Here is an 18,817-nt window from a genome sequence, read left to right on the forward strand (position 1 = left end):
TACCGGTAATGGGTATTTGCCCGTTACCGATGATGGGTTATCAGTAACCCAAAAAGGGTAACGCAATGCCAGTTATCAATGACAGTCTATGTCCGTTACAAATATGTGTTTTCCACGTAGTGTCTCCCACTTTTAGTCCCAGTTTGAGCCACCAATCAGAACTAAAGAGCGACTTTTAGTCTCCGTTAGTCTACGAGACTAAAACTTCCTTCTGCCCCTAGCAGATGGACCCGGGACTAAAGCTTTCATTAGTTCCGGGTTCAACAACAGCCAGGACTTATGTCAGAAATCAAAGATCATTTCTGTACTACCGAAGAGGTTCACTTAACACTTTCCACCAAAGTCATATGGAGCAAATTATGAACTTATATTTCAGAAGTGTATCACACGAGCAGCAAAGAACATCACAACTTATATTGACGCGGCGGCATCCGGAGAGTCGATGTTCCCTCCTCGCCGCCAGAACAGCGGCTCGTGCACCACCGCGTTCGCCGCGTGCATCGTCTCCCTGGTCGACGCGAAGCCATCCTCCTCCCTGTACGTCTTGTGGGCAAGCTTGCAAACGTTCCAGAACTGCTGCCGCACCAGTCGGGGCATCACGCCGCCATCCCTAACCACCAGCCTCAGCAGCTCCCTCCTGGACGCCGCGACGGTGCTCCGCACCTCCGCCCTGGCTGCCTCAATGGAGCCGCCGTGGCGACGAGCCAGCAGCAGGACGCTGTTCGTCTTCCCTTGCTCCTCCTCCCTCTCGTACGTCTGGAGGTCGTTCAGGAGGCGGGTGCAGGTGGCAACGTGCCGGAACATCTCGCCGTACTCCCGGCTCCGGACCACCTCCTCGGTGAGCTCCGGCCCGACGAGGTAGAGCGGCGTTAGGGCGATCGGGCCCAGCCCGGTGGACGGCACCCCGACCGCCATGTACTCCTCCATGGATGGCGTGTGGCCTGTCATCATCCACTCTGCCTCGGCCATCACGGCCCTCGCCAGGTCTGCCCACTGCAAGCGTCAGGCATCAGCTAGGTCGATAACCATTAATCGCTTACTATAGCTAGATGAACTGATCGATCGAAAGAGAGTTACGAGCTCGGCGATGTGGTGGATGATGCTGCGGTTCTGCACCGCCGCGGCCTTGGCGCCTAGCAGGTTGCTCGTGTGGTAGATGGCGCGGAAAACAATCTCCACGCTCTCGGAGCAAAAGCCAACTTCTTCGTGCGCATCCCACCTGCTACCATAGATTTGTAAATATTAAAAACGGTAATGCAGGAAATGGAACATCAAGTGCAGGTATGATCTGAGGGGAGTTTTGGTACTTCTCGATCAGCGTGACGAGGTTCTCCATCTCTTCCTTTGATCCCCCGACGTCGAACAGGTCATCCACTGTGGTCACTAGGATGATCTCCATGGCGTACGCAAGGCGAGCATCGGATAGCTCAGGGGGGTACATGGTGGAAGCAGGTACGAACAGGCAGACCAACGGCATCATCGCTCTCGCGAACTCCAGCTCGTCCAGCCTCATCTCTTTCACCCAGCTGTTGACATGTTAAAGAGAGATAGATAGAGGAAATAAAAAGAAAGATAAGAGTCTTAATTAGTTCTATTCCAGCAAATAAAATGCAGAAGCTTCTTACTATTACTAATTGGAGGTTTGCAGCTTCTTACTATTACTAATTGGAGACTCCTTTGAAGGTTTCACGTGAAGACACCTAGAATCCTAACTAGATATTCTAAAAAATAGAAAAATTCTAGAAATTCTCATAAAAATTAGAAACATCCGGCCATCAATTTAACAACTCTGATCATAATAGTCATTGGATGTGCTATCTTTGCTAAATTACCCACCTTTGTCATTATGAAAATAGACTAAAGTAACCTCTAAATATGTATCTAAATTACCCACCTCTGCCTTTAAAATCTAAAGTAACCCTCTAATCTTCGTGTAAATTACCCCTATGCCATTATAAAAAATAATACAAATAATCCTCTGAATTTGTACATAAATTATCAATTATGTTATGTTAAATGTTAAAGTAATATCTAAATCCAAATCTAAATTATATAATTATAACAAAGTATTAAAATTCACCAATATAAATTATAAATTAACATTTCTATCATTAAATCTATTGCAACAAGCTATAAAATTTAATTTTGTATTAATTCTGATTAGTTCGTGTGGGAGCACTGGATGAATTAACAATGTAGCAACGAGGAGGAGATTGTGTTACGGACCTCTTGAGCTTCTGAAGCTCTTGTCGGTACAAAGCCTGGGAGGAATGGAACCCTTCAGATGCCAGCGCGACCATTGCTTCATCTACCTGACAAGCGCTGCTCGGACAGATCAAAAAGTTCAGAGTTCTGATAGATCTAGCTACTACTAATCATGAAAAGCCGGGACATGTAGCATCTCCAAGGACCTCACCGGTATGCTGATTTTAGCATCTGGAAGCCCCCTGTCTTTGACTGTTCAATGTTCCTCCTGTGCTCCAGTCGGTCCACGGTTGAATAGGAGGGAAATTTGAGCACATGTTCCACCTGGATCAATTACTTATTGATTAAAACTAAAACAGAAAGGATTTATATATTTTGTATAACGGTGGAACTACCTACCTCACCGGGGTCTACAGATCTTGAAATCTTGTTGGAACACAGTTGTTCGTCCAGAAGTTTAGCTGACCAAGAGCCAATGTTTTCCAGGATTGGCTCCTCCTCAAAGATCTGAACCTGTGACGTTTTGTACAGTTCTAGTAGTGCTTCGCTATCTTTTAGGTGCCCTTGGACCGAATCGTAAAAGCTGGATTCTTTGCTGAATTGGATCAACCCATCTGCATCACAACACTAGCTTTCAGGCTCCTGTTAAGTAAAAATGCTCCAAGTTTATTGTGATCTCCCTCGCCGCCACTTACCAGACGCGACATCGTATCCGTGCAAACGCAGGAGGCGGAACGCCATGGCACACGTCGCCATGTCCTGCGTTATCTCCTCATCGTTGGCTAGCCAGGAGCTGCAAGTTTTGATTGTATTGGAGCCAAGATATAACTAACAAGTACTTCTCCGTAGAAAATTAAACAAAAGCCACTACCGGACAACGAGCATTTGCTGTGTGCCATAGAGTTTATCATAAGCTATTTCTCGGGCACACGGCAAAGCATCCTTTTACTGAGTGTGCTAAACAATACAAACGGCAAAGAAAAGTCACACGGCAAAGGATGTGTTTGTCGTGTGTTGTGCTGCATGTTATGCTCACGGCAAGGATATGTGCCGCACATGGCAAATGGAGGCACACGGCAAATGGAGGCACACGGCAAATATATGACATGTTTGCCGAGTGCTTTGATGGGCACTTGGCAAAACAAAATGATTGTCGTGTGTTTTACCTTTTTTGCCGTGTGCCTCATGTTATGCACATGACAAAATATTTGAAAAAAAATTATTCTCCTCTCCTAACTTTTTCTACTATCCACATACTATACATGGTATTTCATATTAAGTTTTGGTTTTTTTGTCTTTTTGCTATATTTACTTCTTTTACTTCATTAAACATATTTGTTCTGGTTCAGTCAAATTTGAACTGTAAGTGTTTTAAATAGTGGAATATAATGAATCAAAAAATGACATTTACGATATTAAGTCCAATGTGAGGTAGTATCCATGAAATGAAAGGAAATTCCGAACATCTCGCTCACGAACCATGACCACGATCGTGTGGCCGAATCATTTTAAAACTTTATAAAAAGAAAATGAAGTTTTAAAATCATAAGATTTGTTATGATATCATACGCAGAGGCGAAGGTAAAAAATTGAGAAGGTTTTGCACAAGTTATCATATACGCTCCTTACAAATCGAAACATCTCCGGTGAAGATCCATAGAGTTGAGAAGGAATCGTTCAGATTTCATGTCAAAGTGACGGTCGAATTGGTGTTTGGTACAAAACTTTTTGTATATGAAATAGACAACTTAGATTGATTCATACCAAATTTTGGTTATTTTTCGGAGCCATTTTGTAATGTTAATTTTTTTCAATTAAAAAATATCATGTGACATACATTGAATCTTTATAGGATCAAGTTGTCAGCGAACGGTCTGCTATACACGGGTGGACCGTCCATCCTTCAAGAAGTTGAGACATCTGAATGTCTGCACGTATGTAGACGTTCTGCCCTGACCGTCCGCTCACCTAGGGTGGACCGTCCGCTCTTCAACATGTTTGGACATCCAAACATCTTGAAGGTTGGACGGTCCATCCGAGGCATTCTAGCCATAGAAAGAGGAGAATAAAGGAACAAGAAAAATAAAAACAGGTTTGTCGTGTGCCAGATCTCAAGGCACACAGCAAATAACTAGAATTTGTCGTGTGCCCTTGATCTGGCACACGACAAAATGAAATTCAAATTTTGTAAACTATCTTGGATGGTGAAATAGCCAAAATGAAGGTTGTAGATCTCGAAAAGTTACGAAATATTGTAGTTGACAACTTTTTAATTTGAATTCGTTTAGGGTCTCAAACTACTAATTTACACTCGGTCTAGTATAATATGTGGAAAAAAAAACAGAGTATAGATACAAGTGAGTGTGGTGCAGTGGTAGAAGAGCATATGTAATAATGTGTGCCTTGAGATAATGTGTTGGAAAAAAGTTACGAAATAATGTGTGCATAGCACACAAAAAATGATGCGACATGCGACTTTAACGGAGACGGGCAGGCGCTAGTCCATGGGCCCTTCCCTAAATAAATTTTTTACCAATTATTTTAGATTTTTTTATTCAAATTTTGTTGAGTGTTGCCGTGGACCAAACAGCATATGTAAAAATTTTGCCGTGTGCCCGAAAAAAAGTACATGACAAAATCAGCTTTGCCGGCTCTTGTTTGTCATGTAGCCTTTGTCGTGTATTTTTGAGGCTTCGTCGTGTGCTAGAGGCACACGACAAACTGCCTGAATCCCATAGTGAGCTCAGCTGGTTTCAACATCACAACTAGTAAACTTCTACCTGTATATGGTGTCAAGTATGCTGTCTATTTCACCGGAAAAGCCCGGACAGATCCCGATCTTCTCCAACGTGTCCACCATGCGAAGCCGGGAGTACGCGTTCCGCGGATACACAGTCGGCACTGCAAATTAAATGGCCATTAGCACATGTTAGAAACTAACCTCTGTGTCCTTAATTCTGCCATCCTTTCTTGGCTGGCAGGACACACGTTCTGCACTGCATCACCTGAGCTGCCGAATTTGCTGATGAGGGAATCCAGGTAGTCGAGTGCTCTCCCGTTGTAGCTGTGGATCGCAGCTGCGGCCGTTGTTGCCGGTGAGTTGAAGAACGATCCGTTCTTCCTCTGGTACACCATCGCCTGATCCCAGTCTAGCAGGTTCCCCATGCCTTCTGCTACGTAGGCAATGAAAGCTTTACTTGCAGAACCCATTCTGTTGATCAGTTGGAGAACACAGTTGATAACGTAAGCGATTCCATGATTCCATCCATCAATGACAGAGATCGATAACTAATAATGGGCAAATGAGAATTCAGATTAAACGAACCGAGGATGGTGAGAGAGAAAGACAAACCTCTTCAGCTCCGTGTCGCGTAACCGGAGGATGGCGTCGACGTAAGCAGGGGCCAGTGGGATCTCCAGCCCCATGCCCATGGCGTGCGCGAGCATGCCGGGGAAGATGACGTTGAACCCTGCCGGCGTGTCGCTCCTGTCGTCCGTCACCAAGGACGCGTTGTGCCCGACGAAGCTGAGCCCTGCGTGCCAAGGCATCGGGGCATGACATGAGGACGACGCGATTAAAGCACCGACGATGGCCGGCAGCAGGAATGGACGAACTAACCTTTGCCGACGTGCTCGTCGCCGACGCCCCACGTCCGGAGCGCGAGGACGCACGCCATCGTCGACGAGAGCGCGTCCTTGCCCAGTGACCACGGGCCGTCGCCGGAGCCATCAGCCTGCGGCCCCCACGAGCCGTCGCCGCGCTGGTTCCGCAGGATCCAGTCCACGCACTTCGGGAAGCGCGAAGCCTGAGGGGACCCCGGCGCCGGCACCATGGCGACCCATGCCGTGTCGTACGACGACGACTGCGGGGGCGGCTCGGTGTTGAGAAGCTGCTCCCTGATCCTCTCCTCCACCGGCTTCTCCCTTCTCCTAATGCTGCTGCCGCCACGCGCAGCATGTACGGCATGTCGCGTTCGTGTTGGCAGGAACAGCAGACCTGGATTGTGCCGAAGAAGGATGGAGGATTGGTGCCCGAGGAGGAGGGGCTCATGGGGTGATGATGGCCTCAGCGACACCATAGCCACAGCTTTGGCTAGATACGAGTTTACCTACTGCAGCTCCGACTAAACTACTGATCTGGCTGAGTCGGTTTTATAAACCTAAAACGTCGGTGACTATTCTGCTGGGATTGGATTTGATATTGTCCAAAATCCAATTGGACTTTGGCATTCGATATATCTCACTAGATTTGGACATACTCGGTCTGTCCAGATTTGGACTTGATTGCTCGCTCCACCACAAATATAAGACAACCTAAGAAAATCAAACTCTTTTAGGTTTGACCAAATTTATCAAAATAATAATAATATTTCCAATGTCAAATAAGAATAATAGATCTATTATAATTTTTTTATATTTTACTCCCTACGTTCCAGAATAAATGCACTTATAGAGTTTGGGTGAAGATATCAATGCTAGTGTGTGTGTGTATATATATATATATATATATATATATATTCATAGATGTGCTTAGGAAGGATAGAAAAGTGGAAAAGACAACAGGAACTTCGGGAGCCAGCGACTTGAATCGGAGCACGCGACCGTGCTGTAGATGAAAGAGACAACGACGACGTCCTCTTTCTTCATTTAACATCCCCCATGTTGACAATTTAAGTTGAGCTGGACACAAATAGACGACAGCTATCTCATCTTTGTACGTGCCCTAATTTGGGGATAAATTCGTGCATTTATTTTCGAGACGGAAGGAGTATTTATTGATATGTTAGATATTAGTATTCTTCTCTATAAATTTAGTCAAAGTTGGATCAAGAGCATGTCCTTGCCCAGCGACCAAGAGCCGTCACCAGAGCCAGCCTGCAGCCCCCATGAGCCGTCGCTGCGCTGGTTCCGCAGGATCCAGTCCACGCACTGCGGCAAGCGCGAAGCTTGAGGGGACCCCGGTGCCGGCACCATGGCGACCCATGCCGTGTCGTATGCCGACGGAGGCGGCGGCGGCAGCTCGGCCCTCACGAGCTGCTCCCTTATCCTGTCCTCCAGCTCTCTCACATTCATGCTACCGCTGCCGTTGTGCGCGGCCACTACGGGAAACTCTGCATTTGCCGTGTGCCAACGAGTTTGCCGTGTGCAATTTCTCGGGCACACGGCAAAAAGCAATTTTGCCGAGTGTCTACAAATAAACACACGGCAAACAAGTGGCACACGGTAAATTATTAAATTTGTCGTGTGTTTTTTTTTCACACTGTAAAATAATTAAAAAAAATTCCTCCCACCTCGAAATTTTTTCTACTCTTCACATACGACATATGATACTTTATGTTCAAATTTGGTATATTTTTATTATTACTTGCTATATTTAACTAATTAATTTTGTTTCAAGCAATTTTTCAATTAAGTCAAATTTGAACTACAAGTGATTCAAATAATAGAATAAAATTAGTAGAAAAATAATATTCATGTTATATAACCTATTTTGAGGCCTTATCCATGAAAAGAAATGAAATTTCAAACATCCTATTCAGAAAACATGACCACGAACGTGTGTGTGAATGATTTTAAAATTCTAGAAAAGTCAAATAAAGTCTAAAAATTATGAAATTTACCAATATATCATGATATCATATGTGGAAGCTATGGTTTGAGAAAATTTCGCACATTTTGTCACGTACAATGTTTACAAATCGAAGCATCTCAAAGGAAGGCTAGTAGCGTTAAGAATGATTTAATCAAATTTTGAGACAACGTGACGGTTAAATTGTGCTTTGACTACAAAACCTTTTGTATTGACAATAGAGAACATAGGTTATTTCATGTGAAATTTTGGTATTTTTTTGAAACCATTTGATAATTTTAATGTGTCAAATGCAATTATAGAATAATTTAATTTGAGATATAACTGCATAAATAATATAATAATAGAAATAGCAAATTAAATACATATTGTTGAGTGAATTTGATCTAGTATTTTCAAAGTGCATCGTAATATATTTAGAAGAACAAAAAAGGAAGAGGAAGAGAACAACAAAAATGAAAAAAAATGATTTGCCGAGTGCTACTTGTCTGACACATGGCAAAGAAGCTATTTGCCGAGTGCATTTTTCGTGGCACTCGGCAAAAAATATTTGCCACGTCATCGATCCAAACTCCTCAAACGGTGTTCTCCTATTGGTCCAATTAATACCTAAGATCAACTCTCTACCTCCCACATCGGATAAAGCCCCTCACCACCCCCCCCCCCCCCCCCCCGCTTCCTTCTCTCTCTCACGCCGGCGCAGCAACCTCCGCCGCCTAGGGGGTCAGCCGCTGTCCCCCGCCCTGCGGCGCGGACGCCGGGGACGGGCTCGGGGCCCCGCCGTGTCACCGGGAGCGGATGGCCAGCCCCACGCGGGCCATCTCCCCCGCCGTCCTCCCTGCGCTCTGCCGCCGCCAGGAGCGGATGGCCGGCGCTGGCGGTGGCCCGTCTTCGAGCGCCGGCTGGCAGGGTCCTCGAGCGGCGGCCGGCCCTGGCGGGGCGCGGAGGCTCGGCCACGAGCACCGGCCCCGACGGCGGCGCATCCTCGAGCACCGGCCGGCGGGGGCCACGACCGGCAGTCGGCAAAGCTCTCCTGGCGCCGCCCCCTCCCTCCCTCCAGCCCTCCTCAAGCAGCACCGACACGCCCTCGCCCCTCCCTGTGCGCCGCTGCCATTTCCCCCTCCCTGTAGTGCGGCCCCCTGGCCCCGATCTGAGGGGCTGCTGCAGGGCAGCGGGTGGCTGCGGACATGGTAGCTCAGTTGGCACACGGCAAACACTCTGCCGAGTGCCCGCACAATGACCCACGGCAAACTTTTCTTTGCCGGCCGATCTATGCCGTGTGGGGTTTGCCATGTCATGTAGGTAGACTGGCCCAACCGTGGTGTGGAAAGCCCCGTAAATAACCACAAATGGACGAACCCTACATCGGACCAAGAAACTAACAATCTTATCGTTTTCCCATGTCATTATTATTGGTATTATTATGGTGGACCGTTCTACGCAGAGCTGGCTTGTGGCCAAGAAGAATGGACGACTGGTGGCCACAACAACGCCATATCCACAGCAATAAACTTTGCTATCAAATGAGGTCAAACAGTCACATCAAGCCTCGACGGTCAGATCGCGCCATCTACAAGTCTTCTCTGACGGCATGTGTGATTGGAATGGCATCCTACTACGTATGGAAATTGAGTAGTATATTTATTTCCTTATGTACAAATAGGAAATAAAGTAGTATATTCCTTATGCACAAATAGGAAATTGAGTAGTATATTTCTTCCTTATGCACAAATAGGAAATAGAGTAGTATAAATGATGGGGCATAAATTAAATAGAATAAATCTTTCCAATCTAAGTAAATCAAGATATCCTATCCATCAATCAATGGGCTAATTGTAGGTGCCCTGATTGCTGCAGGAAGCATTTCTAAAAGCATGGTATCTCCTTGCCTTCCACCACCGCACCTATGAGGACCAATAGTGGTCACCTGTGGATGATGAGTGATTGACAATATTGTATCGATTTGTTGTATCTCTTGGCTCGGGATGTGCAGGTGTAGGATGTGATGTGATGGTCAATGGCACTATGGTGAAGGGCGAGTTCCATCTTGGGTGCGATGTACCATGCAGTAAGATGGGCAAGCAAGAGGTTTGGTGCCGATGCATCATGCCGTAGTGAAGGGCAAGTGGAGGCTTGGCGCCGAGTGACCCGAGGAGTTCGGGCGGAGTCATGGGCAATCCACATGGTGCACGATCAGAGCAAGAGTACATGAAGAGCTTAATGGTGATGAAGCGGCATCGGTCAAGTCAAGGAGGAAGGTGATGGCAAGCTCGAGTAGGCTACACATGCAGCAGAAGTGCGAAAAAACTTGAAGGCGTAGAAGCTTGGCATAGGCCAGACACCCGTCGACATCGGAGGTGGCAGGTTTGCTCGGGACAATTTCCCTGATCAAGAATCCAGTGCATCACGATCGGAGCAAACACATTGATACAAGGTTTCACTTGATCCGAGGGTATGCACACAATGGGCAGATTGACGTGGAATTCATCAGAACCGATGAGCAGCCAGGGGATGTTCTCACGAAACCCCTCTGCAAAATCAAGTTTCAAGAGCTCTACGCCAAGGTCGGCCTTCATATGTGTATGTAGTGGTGGGCCACAAAATTTAGGAGGAGATTAATGAATAATTCTTGTGCTTTACTAGTATATTAGTTGTATCTTTTGGTTAGTCAGTTAGCATGCACATGGCTGTTAGTTGAGCTGTGCGCATTTTGTGCTCTGACGAGTGCTGTGTTCGCGGGGCAGCGCGTCGTGTGCCACGTTCCAGGTGTTTGGGATGGCACGTCCATGACGTGCATCGTCTAGTATTTTTACCACCGAATCTACACAGCACATGTGATTTTAAATGGAATATTTTTAAAATCTATTCGAATAATCGTATTCATGCTCTTGGACGAGTTATGGATTGGTCATTTTAACTTGTTCTAAGAAATTAGGTGTGGGTAAAGTGCGTGTTGTGTTGACGCAAAATTTGGGCACACACTCGAATGCGCTAGAACGCGTAGCAAGATAGTCAAAACGATCAACACCAGCAGCCTCTCTGCGCAGACTAGTCAAACCGGGTATGCGGACCGGTCAGACCGGTGCTCCAAGGAGACGGCGAAAACCTAGGACCCCAAGCACGGGAGGGACCCCGTCGGAGTTCGTGGATCTAGGGTTGCTCTGAGGTCGGCAGGCTACTCAGGACATCCTCGAACGCCGTAGAGCCGAGTGAAGAACAACAGATAGGATTGGAAAAGCTAGGGTTAGAGATAAAAAGTAATGTATGAGTTGTTGAATCGATTGGGATTACCCTCAATCGGCCGTGGCCCTTCATATATAAAGGGTGGGGAGGTCTGTACCCGTTAGGAGTCATAACCCTATCAAATCTCGTGTCAAAATACAACTCCTAACTCGAACTGGGCGTTTCGGACTGGTCTGACCGGTCTCTGGACCGGTCTAACCAGTCAGACCGGGGTGCAAGTCTTTCGGGAGGCATAACCGAGAGTGACGGCGAATCGATCCGATTTAACCTTGCAAGGTGGACCTAACTCACACGACACATGCAAACCACGCCGGGCCACACGCGTCAACTGTTCCCATCATTACCCCGACGTCTGAATCATGCCTGCCAAAACCAGGGTGAAGGGCCCCTCACAGCGAACTCCCAGAGAACCTGGAGGCGATATACACTCTAACACCCGCCATCATCCCACTCCCAGAGTAGCAGGTCGCGATTCAAAGTATCGTTGCTAATCAGGTAATTAACTTACCGGTTTCGACTACCTCCTACTTCCGGTATGTGGTTAGTACTGTTCAAACTCGGTCAGCAGGGCCAACAACGGTACGGTCCTCAATCGACACAGGCAGAGGCTTACTTTCCCTCCATTCCATATCCAAAACCAAAGTCATCTCCGTCCGGTCTCCATTTCTCTTTCCTCATTGATTCATTCTCAAGCCACGTTGCCATGAGTAACAGAAACCCAAGATTTTTGTATGGTGTTAGTTCAGTGGTTTGGTCAGAAACAACAAGTCATCGGGATCGTGTACGAAGCTACCAGTATCAGCCAGTCTTTCTTTAGTCGCAGAACACGTGAGTTTACTTCTGCACAGGATGGATGTCGATGTATCTGTGTGCTCCTTGGACAGTGCCGTGTCATGTAGGTAGACTGGCCCAACCGTGGTGTGGAAAGCCCCGTACATACCCACAAATGGACGAACCCTACATCGGACCAAGAAACTAACAATCTTATCGTTTTCCCATGTCATTATTATTTGTATTATTATGGTGGACCGTTCTACGCAGAGCTGGCTTGTGGCCAAGAAGAATGGACGACTGGTGGCCACAACAACGCCATATCCACAGCGACTTTCGCTAGCTACGAGTTTGGCACACTAATTAAGAAAAGTTCATATTATTTGCTATGTTTATTTATTAGGAGCATAAGTACGTGGGTTTACGTAACACTAACTAGTAGAGTGTATGTGCATCACGCATGTGTTATAGAAAAACATATGGACCCAGCTAATTTACGGCAGGACGTAAAAACATCTTTCCGTACGGCCACACTATTTTAGGAAAGAAAACAAAACTGCTTGCTTCCTATTTTGTCGTTTCCAGGCTTCCCCTCATTTTGGCGTCAATCAGCTCTAGTTTCGTGCATTCCTAAAGCAGAAAAACCTTGGCACCCCATTTTCTCATCCCCTTGCGTGCTCTAAATTACCGAGAAACATCAACACATCATAAACATCAATCAATCCACTATGTAGCATATTTGATATTTTTCACCCAAGCAATTCATAATCAACAGAAAAGGCAATGATCAGGCATCATTCATCAGCGGGTATGTGTTTAGCCAAATAATGAATAATAACACTAGGTATCTTAGAACACAAACACCAGACAATAGACAAAAAAGGTCAGGTACTTCAGAACATCCAACATCAACCTCTAGAAAAAGAGAACACATAAATGTCATGTATCATCATGTGTCTTAGAGCGTAGTTTTCATATTTGCAAAGTTGTCTATTTATGCGCATACATTTTTTTGTTGCATAACTATTTGAAGCAGAACTGCAATGTACTCAAATGTACTCCCCAACTGCTATATATATTTGCTTCTAATTGCCCAAAATGCCTTCAAATATGTATTCATGTTCAGTACTCTGGTGATCTGCAATGCAATGACCAAAATGGATAAAAATTAGAGAACATTTAAATATGTATGTAATGGAGGTCCAAAAAAACCCTAATTAGTAAGCTGAAGAGTTTGCTTGTCTTAACATTGCTGGTAGATTTATGCAACTATAGACTGAAGGAAACTAATAAGAAAATAAACTATGAGGTATTCAAATAAAATTGCTTAATGAAAATGTACTATTATACGTTGATGGAACAATATTATTGCTTATTGGGAACCATTATTAATACCTACATTGATTAGAGTCTAATTGACAGGATTAGAGTCTAGCAAGGACTGCATGATTAGAGTCTAGCTATTTTTTGAAACTTCTTAAGCAAAATTTTGAAAAATTATGAGCAAATTAGAACATGGACAAAAATATTTTCAAATTAGAAAATGACAAAAAGCTAATAACACACAAAATGTAGCAATCGTGGAAGAGATTTGGTCAAATAGCCTCCGTGCCATACACTAGCAAATCATTTTGCACTAAGGAAGGGGCAAGGGAGTTCTACACTCTATGGGTTCTCAATTCGTACAGGAACTTCACTCCTCCCAGGTTTAATAAAAGGAACAACATAAAAGTTTTGTTTGTTTATAACAAAGAAGGGTATTGGAGGGAAGCAAAAAAGGAATGCAAGTCAGTTACTGAATCTGATGACAACAATTATAACGTGGGGGATTCTCCTGAACATGACTTGGGGGTAATGTAAATTACATGTTCACTGAAATTGCCTAATGAGATGCATAAATTTGCCTCTGCTTAAAAGAATTATTGCTTAACTAAGAACCACATAATAGTATACAGGAAAAAAGGAGGAAAAAACATACTGTACTGGATGATGTCACACAGGCTTGTTATGCTTACGTGCTCTTGGCATAGTAATTGTTGTACGTTTGGAAAAAAAAACTGCACATTACCAAATGAAGAAGTTAATGATAGCGGGAGGAGTCAATGGCTAAGAAATGTGCATCGACCAGGGCACCACACTGCAAGAGTTGTAGGATTTGCAGAGAGTGAAAGATGAAACACACAAACTCTGCCCTCGCTGCCAACTCTAGTTCTAGTAACATTTTTTTTCATAGCAGAACAAGCATATGCACTTAAGCAATTATGTTCAAAAAGTAAGAAGGTTTTATTCAGGGTTGATGTGCATGCATATGTGGACATGTTCAGAAATAATTAGATATATTCAGAAAAATTATCTAAATAGAAAAGGCTAATAACTAGACAAGTTCATGAAAAATAATTAGAATAACTAGATATATACTTACGAAAATGCATCTCATGAACTAACAAATAACAATACGAGCTGTTTTGTTAAATCAGAAAAAGCTAATAAACAGTGAGTCAAAAACACAACCTAAGTACAAAAATATCAGCCTATTTGTTAAAAATGATATATGATCATTGAGCCATCGTCAGTCAAAAAAGATATCCAGAAAATCATACCTAGAGGCATGGTTGCAGCTGATGCTCTCGCTCAAAATGAAGGCGATGCTCAGGAAGCCACAAGTACAACTTGTGCATTTGCCTATCTCTTCTTTCCTTCATCCAAGTGAATATGTAAATGTGTGCTGCACTATAAACAATCACTTATCTAAATTGTCTGCATTCAAGAGAACTCCCATGATGAGTGGAAAAAAAACATTTTGTTCAACTATATGTTTTGATGATACTTTACTCATACAACAATAAGCATTCTTGCTAGGAGTTGTAGGCATATTATAATGAAGTCAAGAGCAACTTAAAACAAATGAGCAGGCAAAAATAATTATTCAATGAAGTTGCCTAATGTAATATATGAATTTGCCTTCTGCCTGGAACAATTATTGCCTAAGAAGCACATAATAGCATGACAGGTAAAAATGCTTTAGCTATAAAAAATATTCCAAATTTTTGCCAAATCTAATGCATGATTTTGCCTATGCTAAGAGGTATTGAATTTGCTTTCTGCTAATAAGAAACCAACATAAAAATGCATGAACATATTGGGGATGCACCAAGGTTTAACTCCGCCCATGTCGAGCTCCTCCGGTCAGCCACGTCGATCCTGCGGTCGTTCGCTCTATGGTTGTGCCATTGCTGCCTCACCGGTTCCCCTATCCCACACGCTACTGCTGCCCGCCCTCGTGCTGTCACCTGCACAATATACTTGGCTACTTATTTCAATCATGAATCAAGCAGATAAAGATGATGTTTAGAGCTGATAACAATATACTTGGCTACTTATTTCAATGAAGATATTAAGAATACTACGTGTGTTCCCTCCTCAGTGAACCAATCTGCATAGCAATACACAAACAGTTTTCAAACAACATGCTAACAAAGTGCTTCATATTTTCTCTATTTTACTCCAGTTTGCAGTTAGAATTACATAAAAAAACTTGACATTTCTCAAGTTTCATGCTCAGAGAAAGCGCTAATATCAATTAATCAAGATTCAACTGAGAAAATTAGTAGGAAGCAAAAGAGATACGACCCAAGCCTGCTTAAGGAAAAGAATAAATACATTCCTGCAAGGAAGAATCGAAACAAAGACTTTACACAAAGAGTATAGATATTGAGACCTTGACATTGATTTTGACTGCAACATTTTCAAGATATTGCTTGTTTGGCCTGCTAGCATGCTTTGGCAAGCAACATTGAGATACAAGCAACACAACCCAAGCCACAAATAAAAATATGATTCCAGAATCATTTCTTGATGTTAGTACCATAAGCATTTTGATTAATGTTCCCTAGGCATTTTAGCAATACCAGTTAAGCATTTCATAAGTAGCATTCCATAAAGGTCTTGCCAGGTCGGAGGCCATGGCCAGCTAAACCCATTTTGCTCATCTCACAAATAGTGGTACACTGTTGAATAACCCAACCTTGAGGCTTCTCGCTTGCTGAGGTCGTGGTGTCAACGTCCATGGCCTCCAAGGAGGAGTCCGGATTCAGCGAGGCCTCGAGATCGATGGGCTTGGCCACCTTGACAGTCTTCTCCGTGAAATCCTTGTGCCCCATGCGCTTGGGGTGAAGGTCCAATCTGCACACACACATTATTCCGGAATCAGCAAGCATGAGCCCACACACGACAGAAATCGGATCGAGGATACTGCCAAGGTACATCGGCCTGGATCGATAGGCCACAAAATCCGACGGGGGAAATCGAGAGAGGAATTGCGGAAGGGCGCAGGCTGGATCTTACGGTCTGGGAGAGGCATGGCTTGCCGCAGACGGAGCAGACGAAGTTGAGGACGACCTCAGTGGACTCAATGAAGTTGGCGTGGTTGGTGAACTCGGTGTGCTCCAGCGCCTCCTCCACGCTCCGCAGCTGCGTGCCGCAGTCACTGCACTAGAGCGACAGCCCCGCCATTGCCTCCACTGCTCTAATCGACTCCAATTCGGCTCGTGTCTATGTCCCCAGGCACCGCCGTGGCCCCTCGCGTCACGCGGCAAGGGAGGGGCAGAGAGGAGAGGAGGGGACGATGCGGCGTCGTGGGGGACGGGAGGAGGCTGCAGCCGGGAGAGGAGGGGCTGCGCTATGCCACTGCGCCCCTGTGCGCAAGCTCATGCCGCCGCAGAGGAAGGAGGCGGGGAGAGGTGGAGGCTTCGTCGTCAAAGTAGTAGCTTCTGGGCTTCGAATGCGAGGCAGAGGCGGGAGGCGGCCTCGATGGCGATCCAGCGGCAGCAGGCGAGGGAACGGCGCTTGCGGTCGCCGGAGCCAAGCAGGCCGTAGATGAGGCGAGGAGCTCCTCGGGGAGGTCGGTAGTGCGGTCCTCCCCGCCGACAGCCTCGGCGACGGAGGCGAGGAGCTGTGGTGACACCACGGCGTGGTCTGGCGAAGGGGATGGTGGTGGGAGCGGCGACCTGCTGCAGTGCGGGCGTGGAGGGGCCGGGGCCTTGGCGGCCCGGTGGTGGATCTACCGAGGATGGGTAGGGGAATGGAAGAGGCGTGTCACGTGTGTGGGTGGGGCGGAGGGGAATGGGTACCATTCCAATTAAATGCTTTGGATGCTGGACGGACTCAGCTCGTCAGCCGGCCATTCTAATCGACAAAAATACGGCTGGCCGTGAAGAAGTCATTACCAAAACATATATAGTAGAAAAATACTTTTATATTTATAGAGCCAATAATTTACTAATCTATGTTGTATAAGTTGAAAGATTTGAAACTCTTTCTCAAAAAGATTCGGCCTACCATACTCCTTATGGACGCCAACTTGTCAGGTCTATAGATTTGACGAAAGGGCTGAAATCTATTTTTTTTATAGAAGGAAAATGGGAGAGTGGAGGCTTCGTCGTCAAAGTAGTAGCTTCTGGGCTTCGAATGCAAGGCAGAGGCGGGAGGCGGCCTCGATGGCGAGCCAGCGGCAGCAGGCGAGGGAACGGCGCTTGCGGTCGCCGGAGCAAGCAGGCCGTAGATGAGGCGAGGAGCTCCTCGGGGAGGTCGGTAGTGCGGTCCTCCCCGCCGACAGCCTCGGCGACGGAGGCGAGGAGCTGTGGTGACACCACGGCGTTGGTCTTGGCGAAGGGGATGGTGGGAGCGGCGACCTGCTGCAGTGGGGTGGAGGGGCCGGGCCCTTGGCGCAGCAGCGGTGGATCTACCGAGGAAGGGTAGGGGAATGGAAGAGGCGTGTCACGTGTGTGGGTGGGGCGGAGGGGAATGGGTACCATTCCAATTAAATGCTTTGGATGCTGGACGGACTCAGCTCGTCAGCCGGCCATTCTAATCGACAAAAATACGGCTGGCCGTGAAGAAGTCATTACCAAAACATATATAGTAGAAAAATACTTTTATATTTATAGAGCCCATAATTTACTAATCTATGTTGTATAAGTTGAAAGATTTGAAACTCTTTCTCAAAAAGATTCGGCCAACCATACTCCTTATGGACGCCAACTTGTCAGGTCTATAGATTTGACGAAAGGGCTGAAAATCTATTTTTTTTATAGAAGGAAAATGTTTCCACCCAAAAGCTAAAATATTTTTCACCAAAGCCATCTACATACCCAGTGTACCCGCCACATGGAGCACACTCACGCGCACAATTAAGTGAGAAATTGATCCCATATATTTATTTCCTTATGTACGAATAGGAAATAAAGTAGTATATTCCTTATGCACAAATAGTGAATAGAGTAGTATATTTCTTCCTTATGCACAAATAGGAAATAGAGTAGTATAAATGATGGGGCATAAATTAAATAGAATAAATCTTTCCAATCTAAGTAAATCAAGATATCCTATCCATCAATCAATGGGCTAATTGTAGGTGCCCTGATTGCTGCAGGAAGCATTTCTAAAAGCATGGTATCTCCTTGCCTTCCATCACCGCGCCTATGAGGACCAATAGTGGTCACCTGTGGATGATGAGTGATTGACAATATTGTATCGATTTGTTGTATCTCTTGGCTCGGGATGTGTAGGTGTAGGATGCGATGTGATGGTCAACTGGCACTATGGTGAATGGGCGAGTTCCAGCTTGGGTGCGATGTACCATGCAGTAAGATGGGCAAGCAAGAGGTTTGGTGCCGATGCATCATGCCGTAGTGAAGGGCAAGTGGAGGCTTGGCGCCGAGTGACCCGAGGAGTTCGGGCGGAGTCATGGGCAATCCACATGGTGCACGATCAGAGCAAGAGTACATGAAGAGCTTAATGGTGATGAAGCGGCATCGGTCAAGTCAAGGAGGAAGGTGATGGCAAGCTCGAGTAGGCTACACATGCAGCAGAAAGTGCGAAAAAACTTGAAGGTGTAGAAGCTTGGCATAGGCCAGACACCCGTCGACATCGGAGGTGGCAGGTTTGCTCGGGACAATTTCCCTGATCAAGAATCCAGTGCATCAAGATCGGAGCAAACACATTGATACA

General features: G+C 45.6%; 1 protein-coding gene across 2 annotated transcripts; it reads right to left on the reverse strand.

The window, feature by feature from the left end:
- Positions 1-285: 285 nt before the first annotated feature.
- LOC120666116 (dolabradiene synthase KSL4, chloroplastic-like) lies at positions 286-6,347 on the reverse strand. Of its 2 annotated transcripts, none has more exons than XM_039945907.1 (11): positions 5,825-6,347; positions 5,558-5,738; positions 5,211-5,416; positions 4,986-5,106; positions 2,901-2,998; positions 2,605-2,819; positions 2,417-2,529; positions 2,227-2,322; positions 1,308-1,526; positions 1,078-1,222; positions 286-993 (listed from the first exon to the last, which is right to left on the reverse strand). In XM_039945907.1, the coding sequence occupies exons 1-11, from the start codon at positions 6,282-6,284 to the stop codon at positions 412-414; spliced, it is 2,436 nt and encodes an 811-aa protein (XP_039801841.1). In that variant the 5' UTR covers positions 6,285-6,347; the 3' UTR covers positions 286-411. The 2 variants fall into 2 exon arrangements, with proteins under 2 accessions (XP_039801841.1, XP_039801842.1); XM_039945908.1 differs by having other exon boundaries at positions 1,078-1,219; positions 5,825-6,284.
- Between the last annotated feature and the right edge of the window lie 12,470 nt (positions 6,348-18,817).

Source organism: Panicum virgatum, chromosome 3N (assembly GCF_016808335.1).
Source record: "Panicum virgatum strain AP13 chromosome 3N, P.virgatum_v5, whole genome shotgun sequence".
Lineage (NCBI taxonomy): Eukaryota > Viridiplantae > Streptophyta > Magnoliopsida > Poales > Poaceae > Panicum > Panicum virgatum.

Excerpts from the sequence above, each read along its gene's own strand:
- LOC120666116 (XM_039945907.1), bottom strand. The coding sequence starts at position 6,284 with ATGGTGTCGCTGAGGCCATCATCACCCCATGAGCCCCTCCTCCTCGGG. Across the intron at positions 2,820-2,900 it reads CGGATACGATGTCGCGTCTG|ATGGGTTGATCCAATTCAGC; the intron begins GTAAGTGGCGGC and ends GTTGTGATGCAG. Across the intron at positions 1,223-1,307 it reads CTCGTCACGCTGATCGAGAA|CAGGTGGGATGCGCACGAAG; the intron begins GTACCAAAACTC and ends AATCTATGGTAG.